Source organism: Bombus vancouverensis, chromosome 16, assembly GCF_051014615.1.
Source record: "Bombus vancouverensis nearcticus chromosome 16, iyBomVanc1_principal, whole genome shotgun sequence".
NCBI classification, from domain to species: domain Eukaryota; kingdom Metazoa; phylum Arthropoda; class Insecta; order Hymenoptera; family Apidae; genus Bombus; species Bombus vancouverensis.
Window position 1 is genome coordinate 3,706,355 of NC_134926.1, and position 22,361 is coordinate 3,728,715.

General features: G+C 42.0%; 2 protein-coding genes across 28 annotated transcripts in view; one reads left to right on the top strand and one right to left on the bottom strand.

The window, feature by feature from the left end:
• Positions 1-34: 34 nt before the first annotated feature.
• mRpS22 (mitochondrial ribosomal protein S22) lies at positions 35-1,736 on the top strand. Of its 2 annotated transcripts, none has more exons than XM_033345180.2 (3): positions 35-174; positions 459-931; positions 1,139-1,736. In XM_033345180.2, the coding sequence occupies exons 1-3, from the start codon at positions 84-86 to the stop codon at positions 1,607-1,609; spliced, it is 1,035 nt and encodes a 344-aa protein (XP_033201071.2). In that variant the 5' UTR covers positions 35-83; the 3' UTR covers positions 1,610-1,736. The 2 variants fall into 2 exon arrangements, with proteins under 2 accessions (XP_033201071.2, XP_076481384.1); XM_076625269.1 differs by having other exon boundaries at positions 38-174; positions 462-931.
• Positions 1,737-22,361, bottom strand: part of LOC117163125 (uncharacterized) — a 215,715-nt gene continuing 195,090 nt past the window's right edge. For 8 of the 26 annotated variants that reach the window (XM_076625237.1, XM_076625236.1, XM_076625239.1 and 5 more), the window contains 11 exons: positions 22,120-22,265; positions 21,147-21,200; positions 20,733-20,801; positions 18,308-18,397; positions 17,663-17,725; positions 16,317-16,542; positions 14,591-14,701; positions 14,395-14,502; positions 14,009-14,191; positions 13,738-13,837; positions 1,737-5,872 (listed from right to left, as the gene is read on the bottom strand). In XM_076625237.1, the coding sequence (XP_076481352.1) occupies positions 4,457-5,872; positions 13,738-13,837; positions 14,009-14,191; positions 14,395-14,502; positions 14,591-14,701; positions 16,317-16,542; positions 17,663-17,725; positions 18,308-18,397; positions 20,733-20,801; positions 21,147-21,200; positions 22,120-22,265 (2,566 nt within the window). In that variant the 3' untranslated portion in view covers positions 1,737-4,456. Of the gene's footprint in view, positions 5,873-6,944; positions 7,055-11,002; positions 11,056-11,458; positions 13,626-13,737; positions 13,838-14,008; positions 14,192-14,394; positions 14,503-14,590; positions 14,702-16,316; positions 16,543-17,662; positions 17,726-18,307; positions 18,398-20,732; positions 20,802-21,146; positions 21,201-22,119; positions 22,266-22,361 lie in introns of those variants that run through there. The other 18 variants (XM_076625238.1, XM_076625253.1, XM_033345156.2 and 15 more) reach the window with 16 other exon arrangements.

The following is a 22,361-nucleotide window of genomic DNA, read 5'->3' on the forward strand; positions in this document are numbered from 1 at the left end:
TTCCTGTACATGCTTGGTACGTAAATATGTCTGACAACTCTGTTGTCTGCTAGGATTGAGGTTAAGTCGGTTATTTGGTCAAAATGATGTGTAGCCGAATAAACTTTGTTTTGAAACATTTTTACAAACGACCGACTTGGAACTGTCGTTTGTGCTCAACAATTCCACAAACAAGTAAGTACAAACACGGAATTTTTATTCATTTTCTCGTTGTATCAGAATCTTTAGTCGAATAGAGGTTATATTGATAATAATGTATAGTTGAATAAATTTCACTGTAAGAAATTCTTGCGAACAATCGATCTAAAATTGTCGTTTACGCTTGCCAATTACACAAGTAAGTAGATAAATCGAAATTTTCATTTATCTTCTTGTCAAGTCAAGTGCAAGTTATATTTTTAGCTTTATTGCTTTATCTCTATAGCTATCGAATGAAATTATTAATATATAATTTACAGCAGATGAAAGGGATCCTGCTCCGTTTTTCTTCGATAGACACGTACAGGAATTATTGATGACCTTGACTCGTATCAATTATGAAAAGGTTTTTGCAGTACGCAGAGATGGAATGCCGTTGGAGGTTCCACAGTATAGTTTTATGACAGATGAAGAGTTACAAGAGGCACGAGCTCAAATAGGAGCAAAAGCAAAAAGACGCATTCAGATGCCACCTGTTGTGAAAACCAAATCAGACGAGGTTGAAGTACTGGTCAAAGAACCTGAATTACAAGGTTACGAGCAACATAGTCTCGTGTTTACAGATATATCTTTTGGAAAAAACAATAGAAGCAGATTAATTGTGATACGAGAGCCAAACGGTACATTGAGACAAGCAACTTGCAACGAGAGGCACAGAATGAATCAAATATACTTTCCTATAAATGGTAGAGAGATACACACTCCACAAATGTTCTTCCATCCATACTTGAGTGTAAGAAATGTTTCAATATTCCTTTCTCTTATAAAAAAAATACTTTTTAACGATCTCTTTTATCAGAGACTTAAATATTCATTAAATCATATATAATCGTTGCTTGAGATCTGGTTCTGCCGCCGTCTCACTGTTATTATTTATAATTTACTTTGTATCTCATGTACATATATATATATTTTCATTTAATGCGTAATATATTTATAGGATCTATTGGACAGAGGAGAATTCGAATTCATCCTAGATAGGGCGTGTGTGCAGTTTGAACCTGATGATCCAGAATACCACAGGGTTACGAAAGAAGTGTATTCCTATGTGTATAAATTAAATAAACTCGATGCTCTGCGATCTACGAGGCATTTTGGTCCGTTGGTGTTTCAACTTGCCTGGGAGAATAATATCGATAAGTTGTTGTTGGAACTGATCGACACTGAAAACATAGAAGAGGCAGGCGCGCTGGTACGGTTGTATCACGCGCTTCATCCTGATGTTAAGTCGGCTCAGGAAACGATACACGAGGACATGGAATTAATCAAAGTTTACGCCGAATTGGATTCTCCAGAGCGATACGCGATATCAAACGCTATACAGAGGTACAATAAAATGCAAAAGGAGAAACAGAAGATGGAGAAGGGTATAATGAAAGCACACGGGCTGATCGACGACGAGGGCGTGTAACCGAGAACGTGAACGATCGTTGGAGTTCGCCGTTAGGTCAGCCAACCGCTTTGTTGCTTTTTATTTTATATACAAATACTTTGCATTTGCAACTAAATAAAACCGGTATACAATCAGAATAACAGAATTTCGATGATTATTAATCGATTATTTTATTACGTGATAGTTACTTACAAACATTTACAAATGTAACAAGTCAATTCGATTTGGCGTACAGGATCGTCGGAAAACATTACATATCGATTATTGGCTAACATTCTGGAAATAACTGAATCGATTTCGGGTCCCGCTTTTGCGTCTCGCGGTCGAAAGGTGTGGCACCGATATTTCACACCTCTCGAGGGAGAAATTATTGCCTGGGGATGGGTTGGGCCATGGATAATAGACCATGAGCCATGGGGTGGTTCTGGAGGATGAGATGTGACTCGGTTACGTAAAATAGGAAACGCATACTTTCGTGAGTAGATAAACGGAGGAACGAAGGAAGGATGGTAGGACAGGGAAGGGATCGAATCGGCAGAAAACGAAGAAGTGCGCGTTGAGAGAAAGCAGCTTTGTACAAATGCAAATTATGCGACTGGAGGCTGCTGCATGTAAGTACCTACTTGTCGTGAATGGAACAATATACAAGTCCGACTGTGAAGATCGAACGAGAAGTGCTTGTTCGTTGGGATCGTGTACCGTCTTGATCGTTTAATGATTTGATAAACACTCGCAACTGAATACTGTGATCGATCGTTATTATCCATATTCTTATTCATATTACTTCTTATCGTTATATGTATATTAATTATTACTTCCATATAGATGCGTTTCATGGTGTACGTAGAAAATAAATAATAGCCACGATTACGATCGGCGTAGTAGACGAAATCTTTACTAATCGACTATCGAAGAATGACGACGCGACGAAAGAAAGGGAAAACCGCGGCAAGCAATAATTCCAGTTGAATAGGAAAACGAACGGAAAGGAAGAAGCACGGAATCAAACCTATCGGCTATTAGGCCTCTCGAAGCAAAGTATGCGCATATCGATTATATAAATGTGTATCTCTGATTTTTGTCGAGCACTGGGAAGCACGGTTACCTTATTCCGTTTAGCTCATCGCTAGTCCGACATCTCTCTACGACCTCGATAACAAAAGCAGCGGGTATTCTTCTTCGCTGTCAACGTTACTACCGAATCTTACATCATATCATCGTTCTCTACTCTCATTCTTCTTTCTCTCGCGCTTCCTGCGTTCTTTTTAATAGGGATACATACCGCGAATTTCACTAACAGATCACGCGGCCTCTTAAAGGCTGACAGAAATTTGGGATTGGCGCGTGACAAGCGTGCGATATGCTCTATCAACGAACTCTGACGCGATTCAAGCGAATCAATTTAATCAGCTAATCGAATTAGGAATGAACGTTTGGCGTGGAATAGCGCGGCGAATCGTTCCAAGAACGCGCTAATTAGATGTAGGTTTGAGGTTAGGTTCGATCGGTCGAAGATACGGCAAATTCGTGAAGCCAGCAAACGATCGAACGAGTCGGTCATCACATGATACATCGAATGATAATTTACATGCCGATCTCACGAGATTTCGCAGAAATTTTTCACGAAACGAACCATGCTTTGGAACGAATCGACAAGCAGTTTGACAACGCCGTGTAAACACTCGCTGCATTTTTCGATCGGTAAATATTGAGCAATGTTCCTTTCGATCTTGCCATTGTCCGTCGAAAAATCGATCTTCTTCGGAATTTCCATTATTGGAGAATCGATTCCAATATATTGGAATTATTATGCCAATATAATGGAAATAAAGCATTAACCGAAACGCGTTTACCGCGACACGAGATAAGGTCGCACTCTACCCTCGCGTTTTCCATCGAGGTTACATCTTTTTTTCTTTTTCCGATCAAAGCTACTTAGAAACATACGAAGAATCTTTCACACACCGTGACTTACAAGTAAATATAAGGAGAGATATAGCTTCGTTCAGCGCGGTCGTTAGCACTTTGTGCGAGTTCGTACATAGCCGGTTCTTAGACAGGAATAAACGTTCCCATTAAACGTTCTCTGCCAAGGATATCTGACGTGACACGACAGTGTATTACGACGCTGTTCTGCTGCTTCTCTATCAATCTAACTCTATTCGCTTAAATATTCGTTTATATAGAAATTCTCATCTTACTCCTGTGCTTTGTGTATATAAATTTATCGTTTCTCTTTCGTAGATATAGTTAGATATACTCATAGGTATGCACGATAGACCACGATCATAGCGACAGTCGGTTTTATTCGCTCGAAGTTAGCAGAGCTTGGCTCGAGGAGAAAACGCGAGTAAAGGGGCGTGTCGTTTTATCGGTTGTTTATCGGCTTTCGCTCTCCATTTTGGCACAATCGTCGCTACAGCTTGACGTATGCTCGACGATACAATCATTGTATCCTGCCTAAACCAGGAACTGGATCTTCCAATTGCCTAACTTTTTTTTATTCCTAAACGATCGTGAGGGGATCACTCCCAGCCTCTTTCGCCTCCCTATTATTATGCGTCCGGATTATGCGTTCCGAAAGAGAGAGATTGCGCTTTTCGTTTACGATTAGTAATACTATATATCGTTATTAATTATGATAATCGATATTATAAATTACGCGTGACTCGCTAAGTTCTCTACGCTGTTTTCTCTACTTTCCAGCCGGCGAGGTCGCCTCGTCGCGATCTAATCTTCCCACAAAAATCGCCCTTTCGTTCCCCAGTTTTTATCCTTCGCTTGCTTAAAACGCGGTTAACTCGCGAGCACGACTTCGGCGGCAGCCACGTTTACGCTCGCCTCGAGCAACGAACGGCTTCTCGGTCACAGAATATCCGTTTCGTAGATCTTGCTAGTAGTAGTGGTAGCCGTCGTACTCGCAGTGCTGCACGTCGTTGACGCTACGGCGGAAACGCTCGCTGCCGACGTGTTACAAGCAACGATCGTTGTCTGACTGCCGTTAGATTCGCCGGAGCTGGTCGTTGCGATTACGTTGGACGCGACGTTGCAGTTGGCCATCCTCTGCTGATCGTTCGACTCTTCTTGTCGCGCATGAACGCCATCCACAGAGACTACCTCCTGAGTAACAGAGGGCTGTTTAGCAGCAGTTAGACTAGTTAAGGATCCAGAGCTGGCAGTGCTCAGTCCCAAGCCCATCTTAGCCAACAAATTACTCTCGGATCCTGTCTTCTTCAGAAGATCTGGTGGCGCAGGCGGAATTGTAGTCAGACCCGCCGTGTTCCTCTGTAACTGTTGCAGTCTTGCGTATTGCTCCTGCAGGGCCTTCTGTTTACGCAACAGCTCCTGATGCCGTTGCTCCAGCTGCTCCTGTCTACCCTTCTTGCTCTGCAGACCTTCCTGCGAGTTGACGCTCTCGCAGGAACTAGAATTGCTGGTGGATAGCACGGCTGACGACTGAGAGCTCGTTGAGTTGTTATGAAGCACTGGATTGGGTGCTGTGCTCTCGAGCGTAGCCACAGGCTGTTCTGTTGGTAGAGCCATGGGAGGCTTGCCCTCTTTAACAGGAAGGGTACCGCGTGCCGGTGGCCTTCGGAGCGTGGCGTTGGCGCTCTGTAAATTATAAGAATGGTTTCTAGGTGGTAGCTGAGGGCTGGTGGGACTAGCCAAGGGAGACCTGGAGCTGGTGCGCGGCGGTGGAGGCGGTGGCACCCTTCTGGCGCTGGCCAGCTGAAGTAGCTCCGCGTTTCTCTCAGGCACCGGTGGCTTTTGTCCGGGAACGAATCCTTGCGGCAGCGTGGGCAGACTCGGCTGCTCCTGCAGGGACACCTGAAGTCTCGCTATGGGGGGCGACGTGTCTGTGTCTGAACTAGACGGATAAGAGTGCAATCTGCGAAGCGTTCCTCCGGCGTTTGGTGGCCCTGCCGTTGGCGCCAGTGTTCCGCCGCTTGGTAACAACGTCCCACTGGAAGAATCTACGCTCCCCTTCCGTCCTATGTCCGAGATGCACGGCGGCCGACCCGTTGTTGCCACCGTGGATGCACCGACTGCCTCTCCTCTGCTTCCTGACCTGCCCAGCTCGGAAAGCATCGTCGAGGAGCCTTGCGCGTGACCTAGCTGCGAGCTTGGCCTCGAGAACGTCTGTAGTTCGTCTAACAGAGCGTCGAGTGCGTTCTCCGGACGCTGCTGATGGGTGGCGGGTGGCTCGTGAGGGTGGGGCCCTCCCCCGATGACGCTCGCTGACCCCACGACAGTGCGTTCCGCTGGCACAGGGGCAGCTGCCTGCGTTCGATACGTGGACGACCGGTTATCAAAGACTGTCCTCTTCGGCTCTACGAACGCGACTGTACACGGCTGGTGTACGCATGGACGCGAGGCCGATCGAGCTCGATAAATCGAGCTCTCTCGGTCTTGCGGCTTGCAACTTGCGGATGGAGGCTCGAGCGATCGTCGAAAGTTGTGTGTGAGATGGGAGATAGTAGAAAGAAAGAAGATCTTTGATGGTTATATGCGGCTTCGATGTGATCAACTTTCGATGACGCCGAGAACCGTCGCAGAGGGCGGTGCGCCATTGTGATCCGGGATCGAATGTATTTCCAGGAAATGAGGAATATATAGCGACTTACGAAACTATTTGCAATAACTATGACGCAGGATTTCTCGCTATTGAGACTCGATTGTATTTGAAAGTAATCCGAAAACGTACACGGAAGTTGCACAACTATTTATCGTATAACGTACACGTATATAACGTGTAACGGACGAATTATGTCGTTGAAGATATGAATTTGCATAAAAGTCCACTCGCGTCGTAGCCACAATCAAATTTCAAAATATCTTCGAATCTTATTAATATGTTAACGGTACAAAATGCATTCGTGAAATGCTTCTAACGACTCAAACAATTTCATGAACCACTATACGTATCCCCGTGTGAAGCGGAAGAGAGATTGGTAGTAGGACGCACCGCTATCGAGCGACGATGGCTCGCGAATCGACCATTCGTGTATCGGCTACGTCATGCCAGTAATAGTGAAATGTGCGCGAATATAATGTTCGCATGCAAGGGTGCTGTGGGTGAGACAAATGGTGAGCGATCGAGGGCCAGAGCGTGATAGTGAGATAGATAGACAGATAGATAGATAGATAGAGAGAAAGAGAGAGAGAGAGAGAGAGAAAGAAAAAAACCGTGAGAAATAGGCGAAAAAAGTAGGATGACCGAGAAAATCGGAAGGCGCGAGATCGATCGAACGATGCGAGTCAATGAGTCGGTGAGCGAAAATAGAAAAAAAGTATATTATAACAAAATCAATGGAATAAACATACGTAATTATTAATTCCGTTAAATAGTTACCTGCGGTCTGGGTTATACGTTTTGTGCGTGCGTTGTGCGTGTTACAAGTCAGTACTCGTTTGGGGCTCTTTTACATTTGGCATCGATTGTTGTCGTCCAGTATTAGTCAACTTAAAAAAAAAAACAGAGAAACCAAAAATCAAAAATCCAAAATCAGATTTGCGGCCGTTGTAATCGGCGTAGCTCTGTGTCCTAATTCGCTCGCGAATAGTTCTCACGGAGGCGCGGCGATCGACGCTTCCAGAACGTTTCTCGTCCCGCATTTATCATCCGTGTTCTCTTTGTCAGTCCGTGTACGAAAAAGAAAGCCGTGCTAGTCGAGTAACGTTCGCCGGGCATCCACCAAAAATCCTCTATTTCGTTCCCGAAAACGTACGTTAGCTGTTTGCTGCCTCTAGAAAAAAAGTGTTACTCGATACCCGGTAAACGCGCCTCGACTGCGTCCTTTTTGTTCGGCAAAAAACGAAGCTTGAAACAGCATGCATGGCTACACGCTAACTCGACGTGCAGAGCAAACGGAGATCGCCAACTCCTGTACGTGTTTACACAACATATTTAGATCACGTGCATGTCGCATGCTGCGCGTACGATACGCGCGCATTCCTTTACGCACACACGAAGGAACATGCTTGAAAAAAGTTGCAGACGAGTGGAGTCTGGTTCGAAGAAAGAAACACAGGTATATACACGGTATAAAGTAATGTAAAAGTTGGCCGATCAAAGATACACACAATCAAAACCTTTGGTCCAATCCTTATAGTAAGAGAGAGAGAGAGAGAGAGAGAGAGAGAGAAAGAGAGAGAGAAAGAGAAAGAAAAAGAGAGAGAGAGTGAGAGAAGAGAGGAAGGAAGAAAAAGAGAAAAGGGGCGTGTGTACAGAAACATGTGTATGGAACAAAGTGACGACGTCGAATCGATCCGTTTTGAAAGAACCGAAAGTTTGGACGGTGAAGCAAGGGTGCCGGCGAGCTGTGAACCAATCTCGCAAGAAATCGAAAGCAACGGTGAAAAATTATGTGAGACGCGACAGTCAGAGCAGAATGACCAAAGAAAAAGTGAGGATGATAATGGCGTGATGACGATGATCGAGTTTTGCGCGTACCAAGCATCAGCGAACGTCCCAAACGACTGCAAAATCATAAATGGAAGAAGCAACGAAACTTTTTATTCGCTCGAACATCTACAGGTTGATTTTCCAATAAATAACTCGACGAACGTGTTTGCAAAAGCAAATACAAGAGAAACGTAATAGATACGATTTATGATCGTCGAGTTATCTGGAGAATTGATTTACCAATTGTACAGGTTCATTTTCTTAAATCGATAAATAAGAGTCGTTCACGCTTCTTGAGATTTTTTCAATTTTATATCGAATTATATATATCGATATATATATTTATATATTTGTTATCGACGCGCTTATATCTTGCGTTATTTCTCGAATTTTCTCTACTGCTGTTTGTTCGTTCGCTGCAATTAACCGAACTAATTGGCAAATATGCGGTATAAATAATTCGGCGAATGTTTGACGAAACAACAAATTGACAAAGTGCATGATCCACGTTGTCGAGTTATTTCTTTCTTTTCTTGTGAAATCATCCTGTAAAGTTAAATCTACATTGACACACAACTGTCCGCGGACACGTGTTGCGGTCAATCGGCGTCTGTTTTACTGCCTGTATCCCAGCAAATACAGACGCTGATTGGACGCGACGCGTGTCTGCGGACAATTGTCCGTCAGTGTGAGATTCAGCTTAAGACGTACTGATAGATAGAAATCATGGGTACGAAACGCCTATTCGAGCGGCGAGAAATTCTTTCTCTTCTCTCCCCGTAGATGCATGTATTCGTAATATAGGTTAGCGAAAAGTGCGGATAGTGAGAAAGGGGGCTGCAGGACCGAGCGAGGAACGAGCAGTTGCGCATTCGACGACGATCACGTGCAATTTACAGGATTATTTCATTTCCAATGTTCATCGTGATCGTCGTATTTGTCGTCGTTGTTGTGGTCGTCGCCGCGAACTTAATCGCGGGAAATCCAATGTAAACCTTGTGTGTCGAGAACAGAGACGGGGGTTGGGGGATTGTTACACCTTACTATAAGAAATGGATTGGAACGAGTGTGTCTGACGAGTCGAGATCGCAACTACTTTGTTTCCTTGGAAATGGTGCCGCGTGGCTCATCGAGCGTTACTCGGACGATACCCCGACGTAAATTAAGAGTAAAAGGTCGTCGTAAAAATTGGTATATGCATCTAAGAGAATAAATCGTTAAATATAAGAGTATACAGCGATAATGTAATAAGAAGGAGGTATTGCGAGAAGGCCAAGTGAGAGCTCGTAAGGCGCGTAGCGCGTAGCACAGCCGAGGGATTTTTGCACGCTTTTATTAATCCCGGAAATGTTTCGTGCGTGTCGGGTATGCTCTTTGCCGGTACGTGTCGGGTCTGAAAAGCGCTGGGACATAGCGGGACAACGATAACAAAGCTCTAGGTGTGTCGGTAAGATGCAAACAACGCAACGCGACTAGAGGCCTTGAATGGTTTTATTAACAATCCGGCCATTTTCATCTGTCAAATGACCTAACAAAATGGATACGGGTAAAGAGACTCGCGAATCGAACTTCCGACATATCTGATATACGTATAATCCTTGGACGGTGAAAGCTGGGTCACGTTTCGTTCCTGCAAATATTTCACGTTTATTCCTTTAGAAATTACTATGGACTATTTTTTTTTTTTATAAATTTAGAATTAAACTTTCGTTCGAGTAAAATTTTTCCTCTTATTTGCTACTCGCTTTACTTTTTCTTATACAACATTCCTTCGGTAGTATCGTAGCGTGCTTGAAAAAATAAATTACGTTAATATTTATCGTTCTATTTGAATTGTAGGTATCTGTTATTTGATTTTACCAGCATATGTAAAGATGTCTATGTATGGTACACGAAATTTCTGCTCCGGCAGTGATCTGTGATAGTACGTTTTATCCAAATTCAAATCTTTGTTTATTCGAATGAAAACTACCAATACGCAGTGGTAAAAATATTTTCAATCGTCTTGGAAAACAAGATATTCGACAACGATGATCTAGCTTCCATCGTCTGAAGGTTAATGCACGTTCTAATTGTAAATCCTGACCTCTAGATGAAACGTCCGCGATTCAGTAGTACGAACCGGTGCGGGTCAGACAACTCCTCGGTGCGAAGAGAGAGATAGAGAGAGAGAGAGAAAGAGAGAGAGACAGAGAGAGAGAGAGAAAGAGAGAAAGAGAGAGAGTGAAAGAGAGAGAGAGAGAGAAACTGATTCGCGACCGCGATTATTCCCAACCTTTCGTCACGACAGTAAAAAACGGAGCTCTATCGCGTCTAAACGATATATATGTATATGTATATACGAGTTATATATATGTATAGATCCGGAGCAACGACGACAAGAATTCGCTCGGCGAATCCCTCGAAGAATTCCGCCAAACTTCCACGCAAGGCTTTACTTTCTCTCTCGCTACCGCTTAAAAAAAAAGGACAGTCTCTTTTCGCGCGTGTACACGGAAAAAAAGAAAGACGGGAGGAATTTGGCAAAATGCTTCGAGCGTCGTGAAGGATAAACAGTTATATGAACAATATGACGATTTGTGCGGCAGACATCATACCGACAAAAGGAATATATATATATATAATATATATATAAACACGCGTGTGTGTGTATGTATGTATGGATGTATGTATGTATGTATGTATGTATGTATGTATGTATGTATGTGAGCGTTTGCGCTTAGGGGTGTGTATGGGGGGTATATATATATATATTTCGTGTGTGAATATATATTTGGAATTGGTGATTGTATAAGTGTACATATGTTTGCATATATATATATGTGCGTTTGGATGTATGGATATTTATATATATATATATAGTATATAAAATAGTACAGAATAATAATGGTAATAATAATGGTAATAATAATAATAATAATAATAATGATAATAATAATAATAAAGTAGAAATATTAATAATAATAATTAATAATTTATAAATATATGAATCATTAAAAAATTACTCGTGACTGGTCTGTATGGCCTCCTTGAAGTTAGTACTCCACTTCCAGCCATACTAAAAAATTAATATAATATTCACTATCTTGCCTGCAACCTGCGTTTTATAGTTCTTATTAAAAAGGAAAAGTAGAGACAGAGAGGAATATATATATAATATATAGAGAGATATTATTTCTTTAATTAATAAACAGTCTAATTTAAAAACTCGCTGTGTCGAGACAGCGGCGTAAGGTCTGCGTAACCCGCGTCGCTTGTCAGGCATATACTCGTATCAGGACGACGTTACATGTGGCAAAGCATCATCATCATCATCATCATCGTTAGAGCCGATCGAACCTCTCGTTTCGCTCGTATTATCGGAAAGAGAGGGGACGATCAAAACGCGAGCAACAACCGACGATGGCGAACAAATTTTTGTCGTTGTTGTCTCGCGTCCAGCCCGCCGCTCCAAATTCGTCTCTTTCGAACAAGATTTAATTGAAAAAAAAGACAAGATTTTTATATATATATATAATATAAAATATAGTGGGAACAAACGCTCTTTAATCCCGTCGCGACGCAGATTTTTCCTTTCTTTTTTCCTTTTTTTTCCCCTTAAGTCACAACTAACACTGAGAATGATCTGACAAAACACGGTCGTCGGCACTCGCGGTCATTCGATACAGAAGCAAAGAAAACAAGGAGACAGAGAAAATTGGGAAAAAGAGCTTTTCGTATCGTGGCTCGACGACCGAAACTCGTTTTGTCACATCATACGCTGCTAAATGTATAAAAAATATCTATACTATCGGGACACAGCAAACACTGAAAATATTGGTGATGGGGGGTTGATCAGGGTGGAAGTCAGGGTCCATGTCACAAAGAGACACAAGTTGAAGGAAGATTCGTTTTGTCACTGGGACGTTCGATAGAAACGCGTGTTTGGCGTACTGCCCCAATCCTTTACCTCTATAGAGTAACGAGACTTGGTCCTGGCCGCTGAATTTTCGCGACAAAGCTCGTCCGAGAAACGAGCGGCTCGTTTCGTATCGAGGAAAGGTTTACATTAGATTTCGACTAGACTTCGATCGAGAGACCGAGAGATCCAACGGTCGACGAAGAGATCCATGGATCCAACGAGGATCCTTCTTGGAGTAACGAACACGCGAAGACCGTATCTTTCGCGAACTTGAAGCCGTAGAGAAGGCACTGTACGCACGAGATCGTTTCCAGAGACGAATCCCGAGACCGAGTTTACTCTTGGATACAGGCGAATCAAGCAAAGTGTATTTCGGTGGCACGCGTTTCGCAGTGTTTTGGTGCCGATTGCGTGAAAGATCACGAATGCACGCATGGACTCGCGTATGTATGTACACTCCCGTTTTTAAGTATTAGGACACCTAGTGGTATATTGTACAGAACGCGATACATTGGTATAGATTGGTAGGAAAAGATTTAGACCGATCAGAATTTTTAATTCGTATAAAACAATATCCAGTAACGTATGGATACAATTTGGCGAAGAAATTGTTTGCAAGAATTTTTCGAATGAGAAAGTTATACAGTCTCGTTGGTATAGCATATAGCGTCTAGCAAAGTATCATAGAGTTGTAACATTATAGTATTATTATAGTATCGTATAATTGTATAATTCTATGTATATTTCTGAAAGTATTATGATATGATAGAATTATAAAATTATAGAACTATGCAGATTGTTCATCTCAAACTGCCAAAACATCTTCGTTGCTTTTTTTATCAATAGAAAGAATGATGCGAGGACAGAGCTAATTGGCTTAAACTGACGTAAAGTTATCTCTTCAGGATTTGAAGATCATCGACATTCTTTTTAACCTAATCCAAATCTAACTTTTCACGAGTGTTCTAACACTTATGAACGAGGGTGTACATACGATACGCATACAAAATATACGAGAGAGTATGTGTACCAATACCAAAAGTACGATATGTATATATACATATATAGTTATGTATACAGTTATATAAATATATATGTGTAGACAAAATTCTATGTCACTCGTTGCATGCGCTGTTTAGCATAATAGGATACGGGGTAAGCGGTGGTCAGACTTAACGTACGTCACTGCAAGATACCACATTGTTTTACTCGATTAGGCAAAGATAGATCTACAAAGCTCTGGAGTGGTGTTTCTGACGCTACTCTCATTTAAACAACGAGACTATGCCAAAAGACCGCGTCACATTTTCGCTCGCGACATCACAGGATTTGCTCTGTTTTAATCACTCGCGGAAAGTTTTCGACGCTTCTGTCGCTTCTAGCCGCGTGTAAAGTTCTCTTTGTCAAGCAAATCGTACAAACACGACGAAGAAAGGGGAACCACGTGCATCGACTTTGCAAAGATTTCTCGGCACAATCCACGCGAACGTCCCACGAAGAAACGTAGAACGCGAAGTTGCGTTTGTGCTCCATGTCGAGTGCCTTTTATCAACAACGGTACGCGATCTTTCATCGAGATTTTCGCAAATCAAACGCTTCGTTCTTTTTTTCATCCTTCTCGGAAGGGGGCAGAGAGGTTTCCAAAGCGCGACAAACTGGATCACAGGATCGTGATAGGTTTTTTCTTCAGGAATTCCATGCAACGGGTATTATTGGAACGGAAATAGCTGAGAAAGAAGTCGAACGAGGATCCAGATTAGATAGACAGAGACATTAGAAAAGAGAAAAAGAAATAAAAGACAGCGAGCGAGCGAGCGAGCGGGGCAAATGAAGCGTTACCTTGGAATGTTGAGCAGAGGTCGGTGTTATCGGTGGCGTCTCCTCGGCGTCTACGCTCGCTGCTGCGTTTGGTAATCGCTGCTCTTGCACCGACGCCAAACTGCGGAATATACAGATTACCAGTTAGTTTTGGCGAACACAATATCAAACTTCTTCTATCCCTTTATAATTCTCACTCGTTTCCCAGTTAATTTTGTGCATCTTTCGTTGCGCGCTTACATGATCCTAATTCATGTGGACCGTATTCAGGGACCGTAGCAATGTTACCTACCGTTTGAGCGTCACGAGGGTACTAGTGAGCTTTTTGCAACGCTTCAACGCCGACTCTAATCGTTCTGGCTCTTCTTTCAGGAATTTCTCCGCTCGTACGACCATCTCCATTTCAGAGCTCAATAAACCCTTCATACCTTCCTGAAGACTCGGGAATCGCACCTTCAGGTCCGCCACCGTTTTGCTAAAACAGAAAATGCGGTCTGTCACATCGTTTTCAATCGGAATATAGGATTTGCTTTTGAAAGTAAGAGAATGGATGTGTATGGTGACGTTATAAAATTAGTCAAACTTGAAAGTACACAGGTTTAGTTCTTGAAAGCTTTTGCAACTGCCGTTTAGCTTTTACCAATTTAGTAACTCGCCTTTCTCTCTCTCTCCCTTTACCTGGATTTGCTCATTATCAAGGCCATGTTCTCCACATCCGACATATTGACCCTTGTCTTTCTGTTTATGACGTTGCCACGTAGTTCCTCCACTGTGTTCTCCAGCTCGCTGAAAGCGGCAGATCATGTGTCAGCGGTTGTAGAGACTACATCTAAGAGATACGAGAGGAAACGAGAGAATAAAATGAAACACGTACGTTAGATCTTTTACCAGCCTCAACATCTCCTGCCTGTAGAGGTCTTCCTCGCGGCTCAGTCGAATCTTCTCCGCATCCCAAGCTGCGTCGCCGCACGACAGCAACATTGTCCTATGTCCACACAAATTAATAAAAATAGCCAATGATTATATTAAACGATATTATTAACAATATAATTATACGTGTTCAAGAAGATGAATAGACACGTCTGAGGTACGAGTGTTTGAAACAGGAATGTGAATGAGTCTTTGGATTTGCTCAAAGTAAAGCACGTAACTATATATTTGAACAACATGTAGATCCAAATTCATTGCACAAGTACGAAGTAGACTCTACTGTATTTTGAATTTTACTTATTAATTGAACGTCTATGGCAGCGTTTGCGTTAGAATTGGTTGCGGATGAAATAACATTTGACCGAAACCTAAAGCCAGAGATCCACCGGGGCTCAACCAAGTTTCTTGTCAGCAAACATCAGTAAGCAATTTTTAAGCTTAACACGTTGAATGCCATGGGGTGACCAGTGACCCGCACTCAACTTTGCCGTGGCGCCGTGCGGGTCACCGATGACAGGCGTACCAAGATTAGTAGAAATACATAATTTGAACAAATGTGAATAGTTATAAATGTTTTATTATTACCATCGTTACTACAATGGTGTGACCAAATTAATGCAGTATAAAACATATAAAAAAAAGGGCCTTGACAGTAAAGTAGACAATATTAAATCTTGTGGCGGTTCTTTAGAATTATTGCAGGTCCGAATAAGTATGACCGAGGGATGGATTATGGTTTATGGTAGATCCCGGCACGTAACAACGTGGAGCAATTATTTGAGCAACGCGAAGAAACAATATGAGATAATTGATAATCGCAAAAATAAGTGAATCGAGCGAAACTGCACTACAACGCCACGTGGGTCACCAGTGACCTCAGTCAGATAAATTCATTAATGATGATTATATACCGTAACATATCTCTTGTAGGTAATATTTCAACATTATATGTATCGCATAATAAAAAATTCATCGTGACGCTACGGCCAAACCTTGTAAAACTGACGTGGCATTCAACGTGTTAATATTAGGTTGGCAACTAAGTGATTGCGGGTTTGTCATTACTACCTAATGGCAAAATCCGCAATCACTTAGTTGCCAACCAATATTTGAGAAATTAAATGAAACCGACCGTACACGTGAAGGTTAGTAAGTTTTTCGTTTGTAGTGTAGTTTATATAAACTTAGAAGGAGTGAGGTGACTATGCCACAATACGTGTGGCTGCATCAGATATGGCCGTAGTACATATTTATATAGAAACACATAAACATAAGTAGAATTCATTTCAAGTATACTTGTGCCGTGCTCAGGCTATATAACCGACCATATGGTCGTTGGGCATACTTGTGCACTGAATTTACACGTGTATAGCGCTCGAGAACGCAGCCACACGCAGTGTGTGGTCGGCTTTGGAACTATGTAAGCCTGAGATATCGAGCAGTAAATAAATAAATATACGTTACACACGAGAAAGCAATGGAGGGATCGCTCTCCGTGTAGAAAAAGAACACGACGAGAATGAAAAACACGTGTAATTATGATGAAGATAAAGAACGACTAGTCTGATATACAATAAATGAAAATGTTTCTTCCAATTATATATAAATCACTTGGATTAAGTTTGAAGAAAGTTCCATAGCTCTTCTCATACTTGTTTCATTTTGCGCACCTGATGGTGATGAACGTATCCAATATAGTCTCTCGTATGGTGTGCGCCTGGGCCTGAGACATGCGTCTCAGATTCCTAACTTCTTGTCTGAGGTCCTTCGCCTTCTTCTGCAAACCTCGCAGCTGGTTGTACATTTCCGGTGTCAGCGCCATGTCACGATAAACATACTGGCCAGCTACCAACGCTGCCGGTTTCGGTGGCGGTGTCGGCTTGTGCCTGTCTCTCTCTGAAAATGATTCGGTCAAGCGTCAACGATCATGTTTCTCGTCCTTCTCATCGATTTCGCACGATACATCGTGCTCACATGTACGGGCACAAGCGTTGGCATTTCCGCCCGTTAAACCGTGCGAAAATCGTCCAGCTTGATCATCGTCCTTTGATCCTTGTTACCTTGCGATCCAGTCAAATCGGATCGAGTTTGCCAGTAGCAAGAAACGTAATTGAAAATGGGGCAGTGGCGATCGATCAATGAGATTGAATGATCCGTAAAAATAACTATGATAGTGTGGCAATAACTGTGGCAGACGATAGATTTAACGGTAAATTTAAAAAATGATGTTTGTAACATTCTTATCTGTCACCGCGTTTCAATTTATGGATGAGGTAGGGAGCGCTGTCAGCCGGCCGGATTTAGCGGCTGGCGCCATCTGTCACTCGTTAATGCGACGCCTTTCGCACGATCAAAGGGCGGACTGGTGCACGAGTATATGAACGAGGGGCGAGTGACCAGTTGTACAATTTCGCTGTCATTTTTATCGTCACCATTTTATCGGCGACTAGGCGATGAAAGCTGTGCAGAGGGCAGCAAAGGGATAGGAACGAAAGAAACGAATGGACGAGTATGGACGATGGTATCGTGGACGATCAACGATCATGCGTCTTATAGGACGTTTTACCTCTGAATTATCCTCTCGAGTTCCAGGACAATCACCCATCTATAGACAGTGTGCGATCGAGCCGTGAGTTGCGTCGAAAAGCGTCATTTACCCTACTACGTGTAACTTGTTGGTTGCTTTAAAAAATGAATCTGTCGATGCTGCTTTTCGACCATCTCGTTCTCGAATGCACTGTCGGAAATTTCGCACGCAAGCGGAAGAACCGTGTTCTTCGGTGATTGGCTAGGTGCACGAACGATTAAAACAGAAATGATTGGATAATACACCGTATCTGGATATTTAAACACACAATTGCGGACCAAAAACCCAACGAAACAAATAGAAAAGGAATGAGAGGGGCAGAGGCGTAAAAAGAAGAAAGAACGATCAATAAGGTTAATCACAAGAACAAGTGGAAGTAACGAGACACAAGGGTTGGTGGAAGCGTAAAAAAACACGAAACAGGTTTACCTTGCGAAGACATCCTCGGCAACGTGGAGGATTTGATCGCCGGTTTTGTTGGTTTTGTGTCCGCTAGTCGTGATGGAAGGCATTGCACGAGAAGTCGTTAGAGATTATTGCGTTAGTATGAACTACTCCGACAAGGATATTTTTTTATCTCTCTCTCTGAGTACATCTTTAACCTTTGGTGTTTGAGAGAAAGAAAGACGGCGGAGCTGCAGATAATCGACATCGGCGGTTCCTTAATCTGCTCGGATCGAACGAGCCCGATATCCGCTCGGTTTGCAAAACCGTTACCGATCGATTTGTAATTACGGGCAGACCGCGTAACGAGAAAGAACAGATCGTCAGCGATTTTCTTCGCCGACTAGGGACATCTGCCGGCGATTAAGCTAAGGACGTCGTTGACCCAGTTGGATTTTACTATAATTCCCATGATAATTGCAATGCCTATATACCGCATGATTCCGCATTGTCGAAACAGGCTTTCGTTCGATTTAATCGTTCGAACGGAACTCTGCTTCCATCTGCCGCTCCACTTTTTTCTTTTTCTCTTCGATTGAAGAATTGAAGAATAACTCGATTCTCCGAGAGGAGCGTGCTTAGTGAAAAAGTATCGTATAATAATTTCGTAGAATGTGCGGTAACCATTACCTGCGTGCTGCGGGGAATGCTGCTTGGGGGAATTCATGTCTGGTGGCTCGTCACTGAAGGACACTGACTTTTCAAACGACACCGACTTGTCTGGAATAGAGGATGATCAGAGCATGTTTCTTGCGATACTCGTGCTAAAGTGGGCTTTTTGGTTATAGCGGACGGGCGTGCGCGCGACAAACTTTCGAAATTAAAGGAAATGGTGCTAAACGTCGAGCCGTAAACCGAAAGTAAGTGCGACGAGTTTTCGTGCATCAATGGGACAGGAAACGTAAAGCTTAAACTCATATACGCGGACATAGAAGGTTTCGTTCTAATCGATCCACGAACATTTCTTCGAAACTGTACACGTTGTTCGAAAAGGTGTTTTTCCAAATCGAATCTACTTTTTCGGGAGGATCTTGCAATGCTTGGCTTTGTATTTTTTTTTTTTTTTTTTTTTTTTTTGATGGAAATATACATTCTTTTTGTACAACGTACGATGCAATTTTAAATCTCTAGGGGAAAAAGCATCGAGGTGGAATTTAAAGTATTTGTGATATTTTAGCTTTGATCTTACAAAACTGAAACTTTCTACGAAAGACGAGCAAAGATAATACCGTGCTTTTATATTTATGCTTTTTTTCGTACTTTGCCTATACTCGATTCGATGAAATTAACTTTGAAATGTCTTTTATACTAAGCACTTTTAATACCTTCATTTTCCAGGAGAATTAAAAACTAGATATCGAACGGTGTATGAAAAAAATGTATAGTTCCGTTTGAAGAAGCAAACGTCACTTTGAGATTTCCTAGAGATCAGAATTTCTTGAAAGAACGAATTTTATTTGAAACGTCTTCTTTCGGATAGCGTACAGTTTAGGAGACATTTGAGTGGATCCATTAAAATGAGACGTTGTGTATACGCGGCTACCCCCACGCAGTCAACCGTGCCTGGGTCTATCTCGACCCACGTCTCGATGTAAGCCGAAACAAAGTCAACGTTAATTTTCAGTGAAAAGCACTTGCGTGTTTCCAATTTCTAAGCAGAATTCTGAAAAAGATCTTGTAATTTAAAAGTCTGTAGCCTTCATCTGGCATAAAGTGAAACACATAAATCCCACCGACGAAAATAAGAGAAAAAAATATATCTGACGCTATATACTGAGATATCACCAGACACATATACGGAGAGTTAAAAAAAAAAGAAAAGAAAAATGGTTACCTGGGCAAAACTTGTTATAGCACACTGCGGATATTTATGCGAATTAATATTTTTTCACGTTAAAATTAAATTAAAAAAGAAAATGGAATTTAAGTGAATCTAAGTAAGAATTACCTACCAAATATTGTAACAGTTACTATACTTTTGATATTTTATGGATGTACATTTTTCACGTTATATGGATTCTATGTATCTTTGCACTTTCAAATATTTATTTATTTATTTAACAGATAAATCCTTTGGTACAAGAGATAGAACGTGAAGGAAACGTATACATAAATATATTTTACTCAACAATTTTACTCAATTTTCGTCTCTGATCTTATCTCAGGCAACGACATATCGTCTGAGACGTACAAGTGGAAACATTTTGATTACTACGCCAAGATTTTAACGAAAAATGGTTATATAGGTCTCTGTAATACCGACTATTTATTACAGGCGAATGCGCAATCTAATAGATGCGTATTCCTTGTTTCGATTTCACTTGGATAAAACTGTCGATTCCACTTACGGTTAAGAAGCAAACAATAAACATTATAAAAGTATTCTTCTACGTTGCGTATCTTCATTATGTTCCATAGCATTGGAAATATAATAAAACTGTGAATATTCTGATCGTATTGTAGCTCAAGTGTGCAAAGTCCAAATACTAATACACGGTAGTGTATATACAAAGAAAGGAAGGTAAGGAAGAACGCGAAGAAAGGAGAAAGCATAAATGCATAAAAATCCGCAGTTTGCTTATAGTTGCTCTTGGGTCGGCAACGAAGTGATTGCGGATTTTGTCAATACTAGCTAATGATAAAATCCACAGTCATTTAATTGTCAACCAATAGAACCGATTGCAAGCGAACGGGACAAATGTCGAAACGTATTTATCGAAACGGTTTAAGGATTTTCTAGACGCGGTCGATTCTATAGAAACCGATAACGACGAAAGTAAGGAGGTTGGTGCCAAGTGCCTTCGGAGGATGCGCCGCGTATTATGCTTGAACGATGCAAAAGAAACGTCAGAAAGAAGCTGAGGGTGAAAGTAGGCGCTCGCGCGAAAAAGACAGAGAGAGAGAGAGAGAGAGAAAGAGAGAAAGATGGAGAAAGCGCGTGCAGTGCACGAATCGCTGCTATGTGTTACGATTTAGTGGCAAAAAAAAGAATAAGGCGACGATGCTTTTGTTGCATGGATAAACAGGAGAAACGTGTATACTTTGTGAACCGCACCTTTGCCTAACTTTGGTGGTTTTACGTCAGTCCTTAAGTACGAGTCATCTGTAACGGCAGGTTGAGACACTTGAATTTTACAAAGGAGAACCGTTTTAATCACATTGGTTAAACGTAGGGCACTATTATAAAATGTATATAAGTAGTAATAGAGTAATATAGTATATAATAGTAATTTCAATAATAATAACGATAATAATAATAACAATAGTAATGATAATAATAAGAGTAAGAATAAGAAGTAGTAGAAGAAAAATAATGTTAAGAATAATAATATAAGTATATATGAGTAACAATAATGATATAATGTATGAATAAGTACATATATATATATATATATATAAACTATGTATTACAGCGGTTACAGTGATTCGACGGAAAAATAGAAGATAGAAGAAGATGAAGAAGACACACCTGGCAATGAGGCAGAGCTGGAACTAGAGTGTTTGTCGAACTCGTCCCCGGCGCCTGGTGTGTGCGTCAGTCGGAATAACAAAGCAGTTGTACAGCAGGGTTCAGGAAACTTAAACACCGCGTTACAACACGTGGCAGCGGTAACGTCGCGTTAGAATTAATTTTATTTTATTATAACACAATTTTTTAATTACATGGTTTTATCGTTAGAAGGAGAGCACGTCCATCAACGAATATTTGAAAAATATTATTTTACATTAATAAAACACACCTGGCATGTACATGAGATTGAAATTATATTCGTGGAATTTGGAAAAATAACAGGACTGAGAAGTGAGTCGTGGAATTACTTGGAAGAACCGCGTCGTACCGCTGTCACTGCATAAACCGTGGCGCAAAAACGTATTGTTAGATCTAATGAAGGTGCAGCCTGGCAGACAGTCACGGGCGTCTGTTCTGCTGCCTTCGAATCGAATGGAATCGGTATCGTTTAAACTCTGTGGTATCTAAAGAAGGAAAATCGAGAGAGAAAACGCGAACGATCGTAGGAACGACGTAAACGAAGAAAGCTAAGGGGCGGACGAACATTCACGCAGAGAGAACGGGATAGGCGGTAAAGCGTCGCAGAATAAATCCGTTGAACGTAACGAGCTAATGCTTCTAATGTGTCTAAGTGCGACGAAAGATCGAATGGAAAAGAAATGCGAATCCGTTCGTTTCGACGAGACGAATTATTCTCGTCGAGGCGAGTCGGATGGCGTGAACGCAAGAGACTGTGAAAATAAATTGGCCAGAAGATGATGATGGGAAGAGGTGGACCGATGAAAAGAAAAATCTACGCGAAACCAAAGGACGAAAGTTTCTTTCGCAGACAACAGAGAAACCGGGTGTGGCGCGTCTAACGATCAAAAGATTACGCACATGTTGCAGTTAGTGTGAATAGAGAATTTGAGAAAGCGGACAGATAACGTACCTGGTCCTCTCGCGTAAGGATCGCGTCCAGCTGGAACTTGTAGATAATCACGAGGCGATGGACTCGTGTGAGGTGCGTGGGTCAGAGCCTTCTGCACTAGACCTGTCAGGTTCGCCAGCTGTCTCTCCATGTGTTCTACCCTTATCCTAGACAAGGAACGAGCAAATTTCGGTTAACCGGCGCGTTTGTTGCCACGGCCCGGACAGCACACAGTCTGTTCATGGATGTCGTAAAGACGTACG

Excerpts from the sequence above, each read along its gene's own strand:
- mRpS22 (XM_033345180.2), top strand. The coding sequence starts at position 84 with ATGATGTGTAGCCGAATAAACTTTGTTTTGAAACATTTTTACAAACGA. Across the intron at positions 175-458 it reads CTCAACAATTCCACAAACAA|CAGATGAAAGGGATCCTGCT; the intron begins GTAAGTACAAAC and ends TATAATTTACAG. Across the intron at positions 932-1,138 it reads TCTTCCATCCATACTTGAGT|GATCTATTGGACAGAGGAGA; the intron begins GTAAGAAATGTT and ends ATATATTTATAG.